The sequence below is a fragment of the Panthera pardus genome, unplaced genomic scaffold (genome assembly GCF_024362965.1).
Source record: "Panthera pardus isolate Hobbes unplaced genomic scaffold, ASM2436296v1 HiC_scaffold_5, whole genome shotgun sequence".
In the NCBI taxonomy this organism is placed as follows: Eukaryota; Metazoa; Chordata; class Mammalia; order Carnivora; family Felidae; genus Panthera; species Panthera pardus.
This window is the reverse complement of record NW_026526980.1, coordinates 20,050,252-20,068,385: the sequence shown is the minus strand read 5'-3', so window position 1 is coordinate 20,068,385 and position 18,134 is coordinate 20,050,252. Positions and strand designations below refer to the sequence as shown.

Sequence of the window (18,134 nt, the reverse complement as noted above, 5' to 3'; positions counted from 1 at the left end):
CCTTTGCCAGCCTCTATCCCAAATTGAAGATTCAACAAGGTAAAGTCCCCCAAACCTGTCTGCCCTGAAATTCCCACCTCCATCCAATCCCCAATAAACACCCTGGGCGACATTGGGCAAAAAAGCCTTTTATTTCCCCCCACATTCCAGCTCTCCATTTTTTGTAACATCTCTTCGAACTCAGAACAAAGGCCAGAGAAGTTGATTCACACCTGGAGAAAAAGAAAATTAAAAACCAGGGCAGATCACAGGGCCCCTGGGGGAAGCTCTGGGATGGCTGCAAAGTAAGGAGCAGAGGCAATGGCAGCTAGAGATAGGTACAAGCACTAATCTTGACTGGGGTGGATGACTTCAGGACCTCAGGATCTGCCAGGAGCCAGAGAGGCTTCCTTTCCCAGTCCACTCAGATCTAAGAAAGGCTAAGAGAGTTCCACCATCTCCCATCCCAGGCAGATGGATAGGGCAGTGAAGTCTAGCCCTGAGCAAAATAAGCAAGGTTGATTTTCAGCAATCCAGTTCCTTTGGCCAGAGCCCCTCCCTGGGCTTGGGCAGTTGCCGCTTCTCCCAAGGTTATTTCCTAGGGCACAGCAGCCAGTTGTTGAAGCTGAGAATAGTTTAAGAGTTGGCTGCACAATAGGTAACTCTCATATGAGATCCATCTGACAGAGTGAGACTTTTTTACAGAAAAATTTTTTTTCTTTAATGAGCTGACACATGAAATGGTTAGCCAATATGTCCCCCACCCACTGCTACCTTTGTGAGGTGTGTTCCTCCAAAGATCCTGTTAGCAGAATCAACTTTTTCTAAATGCAGTGAAGGCTGATGGAAAAGAGGTGTATGTAAAATGCTTGGGCACAAAGTATGTGCCTAGTAAATGGGCATCACCAATCCTTTTGAGCTGTTCAATTTGAGTTTTACAAAAGCTGCATCATAAAAATGGGTATCAGGATGTCAGGACAAAAGCAAGACAACCCTAATTCGCATCCAGGATGCATCATCAAATTTGAACCCTCTTGACTCCCACTGTTACCAAAAAACTTGGATGTGAACTACAGCTATGCATGAAATCTTAAAAATCAGAATGTTAACTGAAAGTCAGTCACAAAAGAATGCATGTGATTCCATCTACATAAAGTTCAAAAATAAAACCAAACCATATTATTAAGGAATGACTCTATCTCAGTTATAATTGCCACCCCTACTCCATCCCCTACTCCCACAGGACTGGGGCAAAGAACCTTACCTGAGAACAAGTTGGGAACTAGGCCAGCGCCCTCAGAGCCGGGTTCTAGACCAGTGGGATTCCCGGCGCGGGTGAAAGCACACAGCAGTGAGACAGCAGAGAAGGCCACAGAAGAGAAGCAGGAAGGAGCCCAAAACAAACAGTCTGGAGCCACACAGAGCCAGCTCCTCCTAGGGATGGGCACAGGAAGGGAAGGAGGCATGAATGAGAGAGGGAGGGTGGAGAATCTTCCCCTGGGAAGACGTCTTATCCCCAGGCCAAGAACTACAGAGAGAAGCCCCCATGGGGGAGAGGGCTCTCTACATCCAGGAGAGAAGGAGAACCCAAAGAGAAAATGTAATTTCTGCATAAGCTAATTGTCTCGATGGTCTACAAACTGCTTTCTTGCCCAGCCATTTACGTGAAATCCCACAATGTCTCCAGGAGGTAGGAAAGTCCACGACTATCCACGTTTTAAATATGTGCAAGTAGGGCCAGGTCTGGAAACAAGTATTTTCTCTGGTTCTAAACTCCCAGGTGATGTTCCTCACCAGGGTCCTTGCAAGTGTGAGGAAAGAGTACACAGCAGCCTCCTAACTGGTCTCTCTCCTTCCACACAGCACCGCTGGACCCCCTGGCCTACAGTGTCAAGTTGTAGCATTTTAGCCTGGCATCACGGTACCTCATCATCAGGCCTCTGCATCCCTTCTGTCTCTTCCCCTCAGTCATTCCTAAGCCCCTCAGCGTGGAGTGCCCTCGAAGGCCGAGCACTTTTCAATCTCTAGGCCCGTGTTTGTGCCGGTCCTTTTGCCTGAAATGCGTTCCCCCTCTCCTGAACCCCCTCTATTGCATTCTCTATCCACATCTTCCTCCTCTTCAAGGGTCACCGTGAAAGGGCAGACAGAGCCTGGGACTACAGTCAGAAGGCAGACATTGCAATCCTGTATCTGCCACTTAACCAGTTGTGTGGCCTTGGGCAATTCGCTCCCTCTAAGCCTGTTTCCTCATCTGTAAAATGGGATAACAGCTACCTCAAAAGGCTATTTTAAGATCAAATGAGATAATGAACTTGAAAGCGCTTGGTACATTATAAATTACTGTACACAATTCCCTTTCTTAAATGCCACCTTCTCTGTGAAGCACTCTCCATAAATGTTCAAGTTAGGGTTGATTGCTCCTTACTCCATGTCTGAATAACACTTTGCTCACATCTCTATGATAGCAATTAGCCCATTCTGCCCCTTCTGACAGCTTCCAAATTCCTGTATTCTGTTTAAACACAAGTTAACAGTAATAGCTGTCATTTATCCAAATCTCTGTTATGTACCAGGCATTGTCCTGAGCACCTGACATTAATTCTCATTCATCTTTATTTGTTGGAATCAGGAGATAATATTATGTTTTCCATTTTACAGATGATGTTTCCATTTTTACAACTCAGAGAGGCTCAGATGCTTGCTCAAGGTCACACCCCCTCTGAGGCAGAATTATAGAGCCCTACACCTTTTTCTGTTAGGTAAAACTGCCTCCAGAAGCCTTCAAGACACAGCGTTCAGCACGGCAGTCTATGAAACCCCAACAACCTGAGGTTCTTACCGACGTGAGCAGCTTGGTGAGCACAAGGCCTTCGTGGCTCCAGACCCTGACACACTCCTCAGCCATCCTAGAATTCAAGGTGGCATTTCCTGCTCCCTCCTCTGAGCAGGATATGGGGGGCTGGCTGGCGGGCAGGATTCCTGGGGCAGCACTAAAATACAGGCAGGTTCCTGGGGTCCTCTCTGCGGTCACCCTGGCTGTAATGAGGACCAGCTCTGTTGCAGAGGATCCTATGAGAGACACAGGAGAGGGGTTGGAAGAAAATGGAGGGTGGGTTGGAAGCCATCCATCTTCAGACTTACATTCATTTCTAAGGCTTCCTACAGTACCGGGTGTTTTGGCATTGAGGCTATTCAATAAAGTACTCTATGTGCCATCATCATGTCATTGAGAAATGACAATAACTGTGAACCAATATAAACAAAAAATTAAGTTAGCTTACAATCAATAAAATAATCATACCAGTACTCACAAAGTTGCAGTGAAACTGGGGCAGATACACATTGCCAATGTCAGTCTGTATAAACTAGTTTGTCCTTTTTAAGAAAGTAGCTTTCTACTAGGTACCAAAATCCATTGAAAGGTTCACACCCCATTTCAAATTAGCGGGAAAAGGATGGCCTATTTAGTCAGTGAATTTGGAACGATTTCCATTTGTGGAAAAAAAAAAAAAGTTAGACTCATCTCACACTATAAAATAAAGTCCAGATGTGCTAAAGACCTATATTAACAAACTAAACAAAACAAAACCCAAAGAAAATACAGAAGAATATTTTCTAATTTTAAAGTGAGGAAGGCCTTCCTAAAAAAGACACAAGACCTAAAAGCCTGAGTAAAGAATGAGAGCAATAAACAACTCATAACAGTTAAAGACTTCTCTACAGTGAAAGAGAACTTAAAAAAAGTAACAGAGGGGCGCCTGGGTGGCTCAGTCGGTTAAGCGGCCGACTTCGGCTCAGGTCGTGATCTCGCGGTCTGTGAGTTCGAGCCCCGCGTCAGGCTCTGTGCTGACAGCTCAGAGCCTGGAGCCTGTTTCGGATTCTGTGTCTCCCTCTCTCTGACCCTCCCCCGTTCATGCTCTGTCTCTCTGTCTCAAAAATAAATAAACGTTAAAAAAAAAAATTAAAAAAAAAGTAACAGAATGGATGAAAATACCTATGTTTAACTGGCAAAAAGGTTTACTATACAGAATGTAAAAGGATCTTCTAAAAATCAAGAAGGTAAAGGTAAACCATTTTTTTCTTTTTTTTCCCCCCACAAAACCGCAAGACAAATAAAAGTAAAATGGGCAAAGGATATGAACAGGAAATTCACGGAGGCACAGAAACGGCCGATAAACCAAAAGATGTTCAACCTCACTAATAATCAAGAGAAAGTAAATTAAAACAATCAGGTAATTCCTTTGCTCATTAAATTGGTAAAAATTAAAAAGACTGATAATAATAAGAGTTGCTGAAGATGTGGGGAAATGGGCAGTTTTAATGAGTGACACCTTTCAGAAAAATACAATTTGGCTGTTTCTGTCATAATTTCAAATGGGTACAGAGAGGGACTAAGAAGATGCCCATCAAACTGTGGACTGTGCAGGGGAGATGAGGAGGATTTTTTGTTTTTCTGATAGAGAGAGAGTAGGGGGTGGAGGGGACACAAGGGAGGAACAGAGAGAGAGGGAGATGGAGAATATGAAGCAGGCTCCATGCTGACAGCATACAGCCCGATGGGGAGCTCAAACCCACGATCTGTGAGATCATAACTTGAGCTGAAGTCAGTCACTTAACCAACTGAGCCACCAAGCACCCTGAGGCAAGGAAGATTTTTACACCTGCTTTGTATACTTCTATGTGCTCTAAATCCACAACAAAATGAATTTGTCCATTAAAAAAAAGGTCCATACCCTTGGACTCAGTCATACCACTTGTAGAAACTAATCCTAAGGTAAGGATTCAAAAGAAAAATGCCACGTATACCAAGATGTTTATTGTGATTTCACAAAAAATGCCAAAAAATAAGAACAGTAGAGATGTTTAACACTAGGAAAAGCATTACAAGTGATGGCCTAGCCACTTAATGGATCACCTTACATCCATTAAAATAATAACATTCAGGCCGGGCAGTAAGAAAAAAGAATGATGTCGTAAGGAGAAAAAAGAGAAATAGAAACCAGTACATGTATCATAATGAGAACTGAAAAATGTACATGTAAAATTTTCTAAGAGAATGCCCCTTTTTCAGTGTTTTCCAGATCAAATTAATTACCAAAGTCCTGTCAATCCCATACTGCTAATGTCTCTTAGATCAGTCCCGGTTTTTCACAGCATTGTTTTAGCTCAGTTTTTCTCATCATCTTCTTTTTTTTTTTTTCCAAAGATTTTATTTAGGGGTGCCTGGGTGGCTCAGTCGGTTAAGCATCCGACTTTGGCTAGGTCATGATCTCACGGTTCATGAGTTTGAGCGCCGCATCAGGGTCTGTGCTGACAGCTCAGAGTCTGGAGCCTGCTTTGGATTTTGTGTCTCCCCCTCTCTCTGCTTCTCTCTCACTCTGTCTCCCCAAAATAAATAAATGTTAAAAAAAAAAAAAGATTTTATTTAATTTTTTTAAAGTAATCTCTACACCCATCATGGGGCTTGAACTCACAACCCCTAGATCAAGAGCCGCAGACTCCACCAATTGAGCCAGCCAGGTGCCCCTTCTCATCATCTTTCTATTGCAACCACCTCCTAACTGGTCCTCTTCCATCTGGGCGCATTCCTACCAGACAATCAGCCAACAGACTGTGATCTTTTAAAAGAACAACAACAAAACCCTACTATTTTTCTGCCTAAAATTGTGAGTTTGCCCAACGTACTAAAGTTCAACTACCTGGGCTTGGCACACAAGACCTTCCATAGGATTCTGTCTGCTCTCTCCAGTCCTTCTGTTGCCACTCACTCAACACTCCTTCCCCCGCACCAAAATGAACCCCTTGAAGTTCTCAAACATGCCATTACGGTCCCCATCTGCATACTTTTGTATGTGCTTGTCCCTCTGGCTGGAAGAGCAAAGCCCTAAACCTCCCTCAAGCCAGCTCAGGCACTGAATCCTTGGAAAAGCCTGTTTTCACTATCCCTGCTTGGCAGGCTCCTAACTATTCCCACTGTATCTTGTGCGCTACTACATACATTGAAAGGTATTTACTTTGGGGAGCCTGGGTGGCTCAGTGGGTTGAGCATCTGACTCTTGATATCCGCTCAGGTCGTGATCCCAGGGTGGTGGGATTGAGCCCCAACTTGGCTCAGCAGGGAATCTGCTTGAGATTCTTTCTCTCCCTCTGCCCCTCCCCCACTTGTGCACATGCTTTAGCTCTTTCTCAAATAAAAATTAAAAGGAAAGAAAAGAAAGAAAGGTATTTACTTCTGTTCATGTCTGTATCCTTGCTAGACTGTAAGCAGCTTGGAGTGAGGACCCGGGTCTTACACATCTCTATATTCCCCATGCTTGCTACATAATAGGTGCTCAATAATTATTACTTAGGTGATGCAATCATAGGTGGGTTATATTTTATTTTTGTCCAGAGTAATCTCTCATGATATTATTCTGGTTCTACCCATTATAAAAAGAACAAGGGCTTGTTTGCAAAAACAGAACTGGAGAAGTTGATCCTAAAATTCATATAGTAATTAAAGGAATCTGGAATAATGACAATTTTTAAAAAGAAGAACAAAGTTGAAGGACTCACATTTTCTTTTTTTTTTTTTTTTAAGGTTTATTCATTTTTCAGAAACAGCGAGAGACAGAACTTGAGGCGGGGAGGGGCAGAGATAGAGGGAGGCACAGAATCTGAAGCAGGCTCCAGGCTCTGAGCTGTCAGCACAGAGCCTCACATGGGGCTCGAACTCACAGACTGTGAGATCATGACCTGAGCCGAAGTTGGATGCTCAACTGACTGAGCCACCCAGGCACCCTGAAGACTCACATTTTCAGATTTCAAACTTAATACAAAGCTACAGTAATTAAAAGAGTGTGGTGCTAGCGTAAGGATAGACATATGGATCAATGGAATAGAACTCAGAGTCCAGAAATAAATTCATATATACATCCATGCTCAGCTGGTTTTCAATAAGGGTGCCAAAATTATTCAATAAGAAAGAATAGTCTTTTCAACAAAACATATTGGGACAACTTAATAGCCACTTGCAAACAATGAAGTTGGATCCCATCCTCACATCATTCACAAAAATTAACTCAAAAATGGATCATAGAGCTAAGTGTAAAGTCAAAACTACAAAATTTTAGTAGAAAATATACAAGTAAATCTTAGTGAGCTTGAGTTAGGCAAAGCCTGCTAAACCAACACACTAAAAGCGCAAGCAACAAAAGAAAAAATTGATAAACTGGATTTCATCAAAATTAAAACCTTCGTGTTTCAAAGAACACCATCCACAAAATGAAAAGACAACCCAGAGAATGGGAGAAAATATTTGCAAATCATACCTCAGATAAGAGACTTGTATCCAGAAAATATAAAGAACTCTTATAGGGGCACCTGGGTGGCTCAGTCGGTTGAGCGTCCGACTTCGGCTCAGGTCACGATCTCACAGCTTGTGAGTTCGAGCCCCGCGTCGGGCTCTGTGCTGACAGCTCAGAGCCTGAAGCCTGCTTCGGATTCTGTGTCTCCCTCTCTCTCTGCCCCTAATCCACTCGCATTCTGTCTCTGTCTCTCTCAAAAATAAATAAACATTAAAAAAAATTAAAAAAAAAGAACTCTTATAAGTCAATAATTATAAGGCAAATTATCCAATTAGTTTTTCACAAGCAAACTCCAAATAAACATTTCTCCAAAGGAGATAGACAAATAAGTGCATGAAAAAAAGACGTTCAGTATCATTAGCCGTGTCAATCAGAACCACAGTGAGATACTATTTCCCACTGCCTAGGATGGTTGGAATAAAAAAGACCGACAATAACAAATGTTGGTGAGGACGTGGAGAAATTGGAATTCTCATTCACTGCTGTAAAACAGCCTGGAAGCTCCTCAAAAGATTTAATGGGAACACCTGGGTGGCTCAGTCAGTTAAGTGTCTGACTCTTGATTTCAGCTTAGGTCATGATCACAGAGTCGTGAAATCAAGTCCTGTGTTGGCCTCCAAGCTGAGAATGGAACCTGCCTGGGATTCTCTCTCTCCCTCTCTCTTTGCCCCTCCCTTGCTCATGCGCGCTCTCTCTCTCTCTCTAATAAAAATTAAGATTAAAAAAAAAAAGATTAAACATAGAGTTACCGTATGATCCAGCAACTCCACTCCTTAGTATTTCATTTTCCTCAAGAGAAATGAAAATGTATGATCACACAAAATCTTGTATGAGAATGTTCATGGCGGCATTGTTCATAATGGTAAAAAAGTAGGAACAATCCAAATGTCAATGAACTGGCGAATGGATAAATGAAAGATGGACGATTCATACACTGAGCGCTATTCGGCAATAAAAACATGAAGCACTGGTAAGTGCTACGACATGGATGAACCTTGAAAACATGCTGGTTGAAAGAAGCAGTCACAAAAGACCACATATTGTATGAAATGTTCAGTACGCAAATCTACAGAAAAAGCAAGATTAGTAGTTGCCTGTGTCTGGGAGGTTAGGAGGAAAAGGGGAGTGACTGATAATGGGCTTAGGATTTCTTTTGGAGGCAATGAAAATGTTCTAAAATTGACAGTGGTGAGAGTTGCCCACTTTTGTGAGTATGTGAAAAGCCATTTAATTGTACATTTTAAATGTGTGAATTTTGTGGTATGTGATCATATCTCAACAAAGCTCTCGTATATATATTTAGAAAATAAAAAGCACAGGAAAAATCACCCCAAGTCTGTATATATCAGACACCTGCCTTTATTCTCATCCTTTGATCACACATATGTATACCTGGACATAAGAGACCTCCCGCTGCGACACACTCAGCTACATATGTAATTCACAAGAGATGCTTAGAATGATAGTGTCGAAAAGGACCTCAGAAGCCAGACAGTTCCACCTTTCTCTCCTCCCTTTTCATCTCCCCAGTTTCAGACAAGGAACTTGAGGCCAAATCTCATGCAGGAATAAACTGACACACTCTCTCTCTCTCGCTCTCTCTCTTATCATTTTCCCAGATGACTCTAAGCTCTGTGGGAATGGAGATGCCTAATTTTTTCTGTATTGTCCATAGCACATAGAGCTGTGGTAAGAACAAAGCAGAAACGTAGGACACTTGCTTAATTGAAGGAGGACATGCTTCTTGAATATCCCCTAGGAGAAAGAAGGTAGCCTCCAATAGGAGAAAGCGGTAGAGATCAAGAAGGATGAGAAAAAACATTAGGTCAAATCTATCCCATCTCATTACACCTCTAAGGATGGAACCAAAAAACCTCAGGGGCACCTGGATGGCTTTGTCTGATTTGATTTCAGCTTAGGTCATGATCCCAAGGTCATGGGATTGAGCCCCATGTCAGGTTCTGCACTCTCTGTGTCAGAGCCTACTTAGGATTCTCTCTCTCTCTCTCTCTCTCTCTCTCTCTTTCTCTCTCTCTCTCTACCCCCCCCCTGCCCCCACCCCCACTCATATTTACTCTCTCAAAAACAAACAAACAAACAAACAAACAAACCCCCCTCAGAGCCAGAACGGGAGAAAGAAAACGCTTGTTCACTGAAAGTATCTAGCCCTTACTACAGCAGAAGTGACTAAGGCCAAGGGATATGCCCAAGGTCACCAGGTTGGGGAGGTCAGAGACAGGGCCCACCCCTAAGTGTTCTGATGCCCAACCCCTATTCCTCCTTGATCTCACCTTTCAATCCAATATGACTACCCAGGACCTGGGTTTCGAATGTCTGGGTCTTGTTCCTGTCTGGACCATCTCCGAAGTTCAAGGTGGTCAGTAAGCCTACAACGTGAGATCCACGCGACTTCCGTGTGGCTGTCCCATTCACGGGGCACAGGGTCAGCTGGCCAAAAGATCTCAGGAAAGAGACCCAGTCCTGTGTGCAAAAGAAAGGTGAGAGGTGAGACATTAGCAGCATGAGCAGACCTGTATGGAAAGGATGAAGGTACTCACCTGAGGGATGTCAGGGCTGCGCAGGCCAGTCCTGTGGGTGAGGAGGAAGCTGCCAAGGCCCAGGCCTGAAAGGCCAAGAAGCAGCAGGATCAAAGTGGCACAGACCAGAGGTGGGTGGTGGGCGAGACAGAGATGCAGGTTGTGCCCTGCCTGGCAGCTGCCCATGGGGAGGAGAGGGGTCCGGGCCTCCACGGAGAGCCTGCTGGAGGACAGGAAGGAAGAACTGGACAAGAGCCTGAGAGTCAGAAGGCACTTACCCATTTTTATTCAAAGGTAAGCTAAAGCACTGAAAAGACTGGGGACTTGCTCAAGGCTCCACGGCCAGTTAGTGGCAGAGCCAGGACAAGAACCCAAGGCTCTTGACTCCAAGTATTCATCCCCCTGCACCACTCAAAAAATGTCCGCTGTATTTCATTTCTGATGTGATCAATGCAGAAGCAAAGTAGAGCACACTGTGCTCGAAAACGGAACCCAAATGGAGAGTTCTCAAGGGGAGAAATTGAGGAAGCAGCTGTTCTGGGGCTAGGGTTTGGCTGAAGAACAATTCCAGCCAATAGCCTAGACAAAGGAAGTGTCTGATGAAAAGAACTCCACTTTGGAGCAAAACGGTTCAGTCTGAAGCCTCCTCTGCCACTCACTGGCTATGTGAGAAAAACCAGTTAACCTTTGTGAGCTTAAGGATCTGTGAAGGGAAGGAGGGTGAAGGGTGGTTCTAAGAACACCAAATAATGAGGACTAAATGTGACAAATAAAGCAGTTTGCACAGTACTTGGGCCTTGCAGGGACGCAACAAATGTCCATTTTCTTTCTATTTCTCTGTGTCATAATGACCTTTAAAACTAGGTGAAGCAAAGCAAAAAACACTGTGGTGGAAACTGAGGTTCGGGGACTTTAACAGAGGAGGGGCAGGGCCAAGGTCTGAAACCCGTTTTCTGCTTCCAGGTAGAGAGAGTGCCCTTTGCCAAGCAAGAAGCAACAGTCTGATGAAAAGGAACATCTGGAAGACGGGATAAACATATTGGGTGGGGGGAGAAGGAAGGCTCCAGGGAAATACAGGTGTCCCAAATGCCCAGCTCCTGCCCTGCCTCCCGTCCCGGCACATCTGGAAAGAGGGAGGAAGCGCGAAGGGGGAGGGCAGAGCCTGAGGTCAGCGGCTGGTGGTGCCCCTGGGCCTCCCCTCCCCCCGCCCCAAGCCCCTCCTGCATGAACTCAACACCCGCAACATCCCTTTCCCGGTCTTGCGGCGTCGGTTCCGCCTGCCGCTAGCTCTCACCGCTCGGAGCCGGGCGGAGGCCGGCGCCCCCCGCGACGTCACGCGTGGAGCAGCGAAGGGGCGGGGTCCGTGCTCCCACTCACCCACCCCCACCCTCGCCGTGGGATTCGCATGCGCAGTGGCCACGCGGGCGGCCGCCCGGCCTCTCCCAGACTGGGCGGGGGCGTACCAAGAGGAAAGGCAAGGAAGGGGCAACGGAGAAGAAACTACCCCGCGGTAAGTGAGTGACAGGGAGAGAGGCAAAGGCGCTGACTCCAGGGACGTTGTTAGAACTGGAAAGCCTCACTCCGGAGACACTGTGGGGCATTTCAACGACAATCCGGTCGCGGGCATTTTTCTGTTGCTGGTCCCCCACCCGCGCCAGTCGCACAGCCCAGCCGCGCCCAGGTTCCGGGTAAGAATTTGGGGTCCGCCCGGGGGCGGGACTCCAATCCTAGGACTCTGGCCTTCTGGGCTGTTTGGGTTCGGCTCTTCTCTGCAGACGTAACGTCTACTCTTCACGTTTGGACTGTGGTTTAGCGACTCCTTAATGCGTAGGATCCTATAGCTGCAGGGCTGCTCAATAGAGACCGTCTTATTTCACTTCTGCCCAGATTTTGGAGATGAGAACACCTGAAATAGCGAGACGCATGGAGCCAAGAACCGTGGGTTCAAATCCTAACTTTGTGCCTGCCTCTGCATAAGCCATAACCGTGCTCTTTTGGGGAGCCGAGTTTGTTAAAGGGGTTCATCCTGGGGTGCCTGGGTGGCTCAGTCCCTTAAGTGTCCGACTTCGGCTCAGGTCATGATCGCACGGTTTGTGAGTTCGAGCCCCACATCCGGCTCTGTGCCGACAGCTCAGAGCCTGGAGCCTGCTTCAGATCCTGTGTCTACTTCTCTCTCTACCCCTCCCCTGCTCGTACTCGGTCTCTCTCTCAAAAATAAATAAACATTAAAAAAAAAGGGGGGTGGGGGTTCATCCTACCTACCTCACTGGTTGGATGGGAAGCTGAAGAGGCAAAGTGTGGGAAAACATGGGACAGGTGTGCACTGAGCGTTCAACTGCACTCGACAAATAAATGCTCCGTGAAGCAAAATCTTAATATTCAACTCTCCTGACGCTCTGTTAAGACAGAGACCATGTCATTCCTGTACCACCCCCTTCCCAAAAGTTTATAGCCCCAAACCCTTTCCTAAATCGTAAAATAATATCCAACAAGGGTGCAAAGACCATTCAATGAGGAAAAGCTAGTCTTCTCAACAAATGGTGTTGGGAAGACTAGAGACCCACATGTTAAACCCTTACCTTACAGCATATGTAAAAGTTAATTCAAAATGCACCAAAGAACTAAATGTAAGAGCTGAAACTATAAAACTCTTAGAAGAAAACATGAGGAAATCTTCGTGACCTTGGATTTGGCAACAATTTCTTGGATATGACACCAAAAGCACAGACAACGAAAGAAAAGATGAATCGGACTACATCAAAATTTAAAACTTCTGGGGGCGCCTGCATGGCTTAGCTGGTTAAGCATCCAGCTCTTGGTTTCAGCTCAGGTCATGATCTCATGGTTGATGAGTTCTCAGGCTGGACACTGTCAGCACAGAGCCTGCTTGGAATTCTCTCCACCACCCCCCCCCCCCACCCTGCTCGCACTCGCGCTCTCTCTCTCTCTCTCTCTCTCTCTCTCAGAAGAAATAAACTTTAAAAAATTTTTTTTAAACTTTTGTACATCAAAGGACAAAAGAGAGTGAAAAGCAACCCACCGAATGGGAGGAAGTATTTGCAAATCACGTATTTGCTAAAGACTAAATAATATCCAGAATATATAAAGAGCTCTTACGGCTCAACACAACCACCACAAAAACCCTGGTTTAAAAAATAGGCAAAGGACTTGAAGATGTTTCTCCAAAGATATACAAACGGCCAATAGGCCCATGAAAAAATACTAAACATTACTGATCATTAGGGAAATGCAAATGAAAACCACAATTAGATACACCTCACAGCAATTAGTATGGGTACTATTAAAAAAAAAAGAAGAAGAAGAAGAAGGGAAAATAAGTGTTAGCAAGACTGTGGAGAAGGAATGCTTTTGTGCTGTGGGTGGGAATTTAAAATGGTACAACCAGTACAGAAAACAGAATGGTGGCTCTTCAAAAAATTAAAAATAGGGGCGCCTGGGTGGCTCAGTCAGTTAAGCGTCCCAACTTCAGCCCAGGTCATGATCTCACGGTTGGTGAGTTCAAGCCCTGTGTCAGGCTCTGTGCTGACAGCTTGGAGCCTGGAGCCTGCTTCGGATTCTGTGTCTCCCTCTCTCTGCCCCTCCCCAGCTCATGCTCGCACTCTGTCTCTGTCAAAAGTAAATAAACTTGAAAAATGAAATTAAAAATAGAATTACCAGAGGTGCCTGGCTGGCTCTTGATCTTGGGGTTGTGAGTTTGAGCCTCATGTTGGGTGTAGAGATTACTTTAAAAAAAAAACCAAAACCTTGGGGTGCCTAGGTGTCTCAGTCAGTTAAGTGTTTCACTTCAGCTCAGGTCATGATCTCACGGTTTGTTAGTTTGAGCCCTACATTGGGCTCTGCACTGACAGGGAGGAGCCTGCTTCACATCCTTGGTCTCCCTCTCTCTCTGCCTCTCCCCTGCTCGAGCTGTCTCTCTCTCTTTCTCTCTCCAAAAGAAACATCTTAAATAAATAAATAAAAATAGAATCTTTAAAAAATAGAATTACCATATTATCCAGCAATTCTAATTTTGGGGTATATACCCCCAAAGAATTGAAAGCAAAATCTCTAAGAGATATTTGTATACCCATGTTCATAGCAGCATTATTCACAAGGGCTAAAAGGTGGAAGCAACCCAAGTGTCCATCAACAGATGAATGGATAGATAAAATATGGTATATACATACAGTGAAATATTTTTCATGCTTTAAAAGGAAGGAAGTTCTGATACATGCTACAACCTGGATGAACCTTGAGGGCATTATGCTGAGTGAAATAAGCCAGTCACAAAAAGACAAGTACTGTATGATTCCATCGATTTAAGGTAGTAGAGTAGTCAAATTCACAGAGAAAGAAAGTAGAATGGTGGTTACCGGGAGCTGGGGGGGAAATGGGAATGGGGAGTTACTGTTTAATGGGTACAGAGTTTCAGTTTTGCAAGATGAAAAGAATTCTGGAGGGGGATGATGGTAACGAATATACTTCACACTACTGGATTTCTGCACTTAAAGATGCACAGAAATGGTTAAGATGGAGGGCCCCTGGGCAGCTCATTCAGTTGAGCATCTAACTCTTGATTTCCGCTCAGGTCACGATCCCAGGGTTGTGGAATTGAGCCCCTAGCATGGAGCCTGCTTAAGATTCTCTCTTTCTGGGGCGCCTGGGTGGCTCAGTCAGTTAAGCATCTGACTTTGGCTCAGGTCACAATCTCATGGTTCATGAGTTCGAGCCCCACGTCAGGCTCTGTGGTGACAACTCAGAGCCTGGAGCCTGCTTTGGAATCTGTGACTCCCTCTCTCTGCCTCTCCCCCACTCTTGTTCTGTCTCTGTATCTCAAAAAATAAATAAATGTTAAAAAAAATTAAAAAAAAAAAAAAAAGATTCTCTCTTTCTACCTCTGCCTCTGCCTCTTCTTCCCCAACCCTGGCTCATGCATGTGCTCTCTCTCTCTCTCTCAAAAAAAAAAAAAAAAAAAAAAGGTTAAGATGGTAAATATGTATGTTATGTATATTTTGCCACAAACATAATTAAAAAAAAAAAAAAACCCTTGGTGTGTGTGTGTGTGTGTGTGTGTGTGTGTGTGTGAATTTATGGCACAGTCTCCTAGAGTATAGTGAGTGACGAATCCATTGATCAACTTAATTGAAATTCCAAGCATAGGAAGTATTTTCTTCTCAAAGGAAAAAGAAGTGTGGCCGACAGAGAATTTTAAAATCTAAGAAGCGGAAGGCACTCAATAACTGAACAAGTTCCACAATAACCACCCCCACTTCCACTTTATTTTCCGGGTGCTAAACTGATGTCTGGAGAGGTTAAGGGACTTGCCCCAAATCTCCCAACCAGTTAAACCTCAGCCAGAACTAGAGCCCAAGTGTCCCAACACCGAATCTAGTCCTTTCTCACCAAATCCTCCTTGCTAGATCCTGCCAAGGGATCTCTCCTGAAAACCTGTAAAAGTCTCTGCCCATCTGACTCTCAGCCACACCCAGCCCCATTGGAGCCAGTGAGGTCACCTTTCCCTAGTCTCAGTTTTGTCTCCCCAGCCACTACCACAGTTCTTGGAATTGTATGCTCTCACAAGCCCCAGTTTTCATAGTTTGAGTACAGTATTTACTCAATAAATATTTATTGACTAATGTATTGAAACAGCTTCTTGGGTTTTTTTTTTTAATATTTTAATGTTTACTTATTTTTGAGAGAGAGAATACAAGCAGAGGAGGGGCAGAGAGGGAGGGAGACCCAAAATCTGAAGCAGGCTCCAGGCTCTGAGCTGTCAGAGCCTGATGTGGGGCTCAAACTCATGAACTGTGAGATTGTGAGCCAGAGTCAGATGCTTAACCCACTGAACCACACAGGCACCCCTCGAAAACAACTTCTTACAGGCCAATTTCACCGAGAACTCACCAATTTTTGGTTTCATTTTAAGGTTGGGAGCACATCTGCCCATGCTGAATGGTTGTGAAATTTAGGTTAAAAGATAAAAGAAAGTTTATTTAGTCAACAATTATATTTTAGTGTCTACTGGGGTCCAGGCACAAAATTAGTATCCATATAGCAAAGACTTTGTCAATGTTTCTACTTAATGACAAGTCTAATTTGCAGGGTTATAAGATAAGGCATGAAAGTGCCCAGTGTGGTACACAATAGGAAGTCAACAAATGTGAATTTCCCTTTATTATTCTTGTACTGCAGAGTAATAGAGTATGTTTGGACAGCAGTTCTTGTAAATGACCATAATTAATATTTACTTATGTAGTCCAATCAACCAATTCTACGGACCAGTAGAGGCAAACTGGTTAAAGCATTGAACTGCCTCAAGGCCTGAGAATCAGGGTAAATGGATGTAAACAAATGTCTTACACAGAAAAAAAAAAAAAAAAAAAAGTTGGGGCGGGGGTAGCCCAAGAAGACACACAATTGGTTGTGCACTGTAATCCATCAGCATTATAGTTAAATTCTAGTTTAGTAATCCACTCATCAGGCCCTTAAGGTGAGTGTTACTGGGGAAAACTGGTCCTAGACAGCTTTAATAATTTAACCAGGGTCACACAGATAGTGGGAGGCAGAAGTTGGCTTATGATTCAAGCCTGAATACAAATGTAAGAATCTACAAATGTGAGAATCAGAAAGCCACTTGAGAAGGGAACCACCCACTCCTTTGAAAGGAATCGAGGGAGGGGTTCCTCCATCACTCCATAATGATAGATTCCTCTCCGAGCTCTGGCCCAGGTAAAAGCTCTTAGGGATCTGTTTGATTTTTTTCCTTCTATATTATTGAGCTCTAAAACTTTATGGAGTCACAGGCCGCTTTGAAAATCTGATGCAAGCTTTCATTCAGTCAGATATTCATTCAGTAAACATCTCTGAGCGGCCAGGCACTATTCTCCAGGCCGGGAATACAATGGTGGATCCCTGACTTGCTAGAAAGTAAAATCCGCCAATGGAAGTTCTCCCTCGAAAAATGAGCTTTTACCTGAACATTTGCAGTTTCAATCAGCAGAAACTCAGTTCTCTTGGAGCCTATCCTCGGACAGGAGACCCTACAAATTTAATAAGTTTCCTTCTACCCTAGTTTGACTTCAGTTTAGTGTTTAGTTTCATATCAGGACTGCTTGATAAAATTAGCCCTTCTTTCTCTTTTACTTCTTGATTTTATCTTGTGTTATTCACCTATTCAATCAACTCATTCATTCATTCAACAAACATTTGAACACCTGTTAAATGCCAGGTACTTGGTTAGGCACTGAGGAAGCCACATTTCCTACCAATGAAAATCCTTACTAAAAGAGACAGATACACAAAGAATTATGATAAAACGTTAAATACCATAAAAGATAATACCATAATATAAAATAACAATAGCTACCCTTTTCTGAATAACTTCTAAGTGGGTCAAGCATTTAATGGCCTTCAAAAGTTATCTAGTTCAAACTTATCAATAGCAAAAGCAAATCAGCATTATCCCTACTTTACGATGAGAAAGCCAAGGCTTAGCGATGTTAGGAAGCTTGCCCATGGTGTTCAGCTGGTCAACAGCTACATGTAACACATACATACAAGCACACACACACGTATTCATGATACACATATTGGAAAAAAGAATATTTGCAAACTTGGAATGAGATACTTTCTAAAGTAAGGCAAATACCAGAAACTATAAATGGAAAAATGGATAAACTTAGCTATTTTTTTTAGTTTTCTTTTTTCTTTTCTTTTCTTTTCTTTTCTTTTTTTTTCTTTTTCTTTTTTTTTTTTTTTTTTTTTGAGAGAGAGAGGGCCGGCGGGAGTGGGGGGAGAGCAGCAGGGGGAGAGAGATAGAAAAAATCCTAATCTTCATGCTCAGCACAGAGCCTGATGAGGGGCTCAATCCCATGACCCTGGGATCATGACCTGAACCAAAATCAAGAGTTGGATGCTCAATGGACTGAGCGAGCCACCCAGGCACCCCATGAATCAATTTAACTATTTAAAATTAAAAGCCTCTGCAGTAATCTCTTGGACATAGCAACATATTGACCTTAGCAACATATTTATGGATATGTCTCCAAAGGCAAGGGAAACAAAAACAAAAAAAAACCTATTGGGACTACACCAAAATAAAAAGCTTTTGCACAGCAAAGGAAACCATTAACGAAACATAAAGGGTACCTAGTGAATGGGAAAACATATTTGCAAATGATATGTCTGATGAGGGGTTAATATGCAAAATATATAAAGACCTTACACAACTCAACACCAAAAAGATTTCAATTTAAAAATGAGCAGAGGACTT

The 18,134-nt window shown here is 43.8% G+C and overlaps 1 protein-coding gene across 3 annotated transcripts; it reads right to left on the bottom strand.

The window, feature by feature from the left end:
• Window positions 1-112: 112 nt before the first annotated feature.
• Window positions 113-11,268, bottom strand: TMEM219 (transmembrane protein 219). 3 transcript variants are annotated; one of them, XM_019436229.2, is made up of 6 exons: window positions 11,157-11,268; window positions 9,884-10,085; window positions 9,617-9,806; window positions 2,819-3,048; window positions 1,244-1,413; window positions 113-212 (listed from the first exon to the last, which is right to left on the bottom strand). In XM_019436229.2, the coding sequence occupies exons 2-5, from the start codon at window positions 10,046-10,048 to the stop codon at window positions 1,276-1,278; spliced, it is 723 nt and encodes a 240-aa protein (XP_019291774.1). In that variant the 5' UTR covers window positions 10,049-10,085; window positions 11,157-11,268; the 3' UTR covers window positions 113-212; window positions 1,244-1,275. The 3 variants fall into 3 exon arrangements, with proteins under 3 accessions (XP_019291774.1, XP_019291773.1, XP_019291772.1); XM_019436228.2 differs by having other exon boundaries at window positions 9,884-10,082; window positions 11,157-11,265; XM_019436227.2 differs by lacking the exon at window positions 11,157-11,268 and having other exon boundaries at window positions 9,884-10,635.
• Between the last annotated feature and the right edge of the window lie 6,866 nt (window positions 11,269-18,134).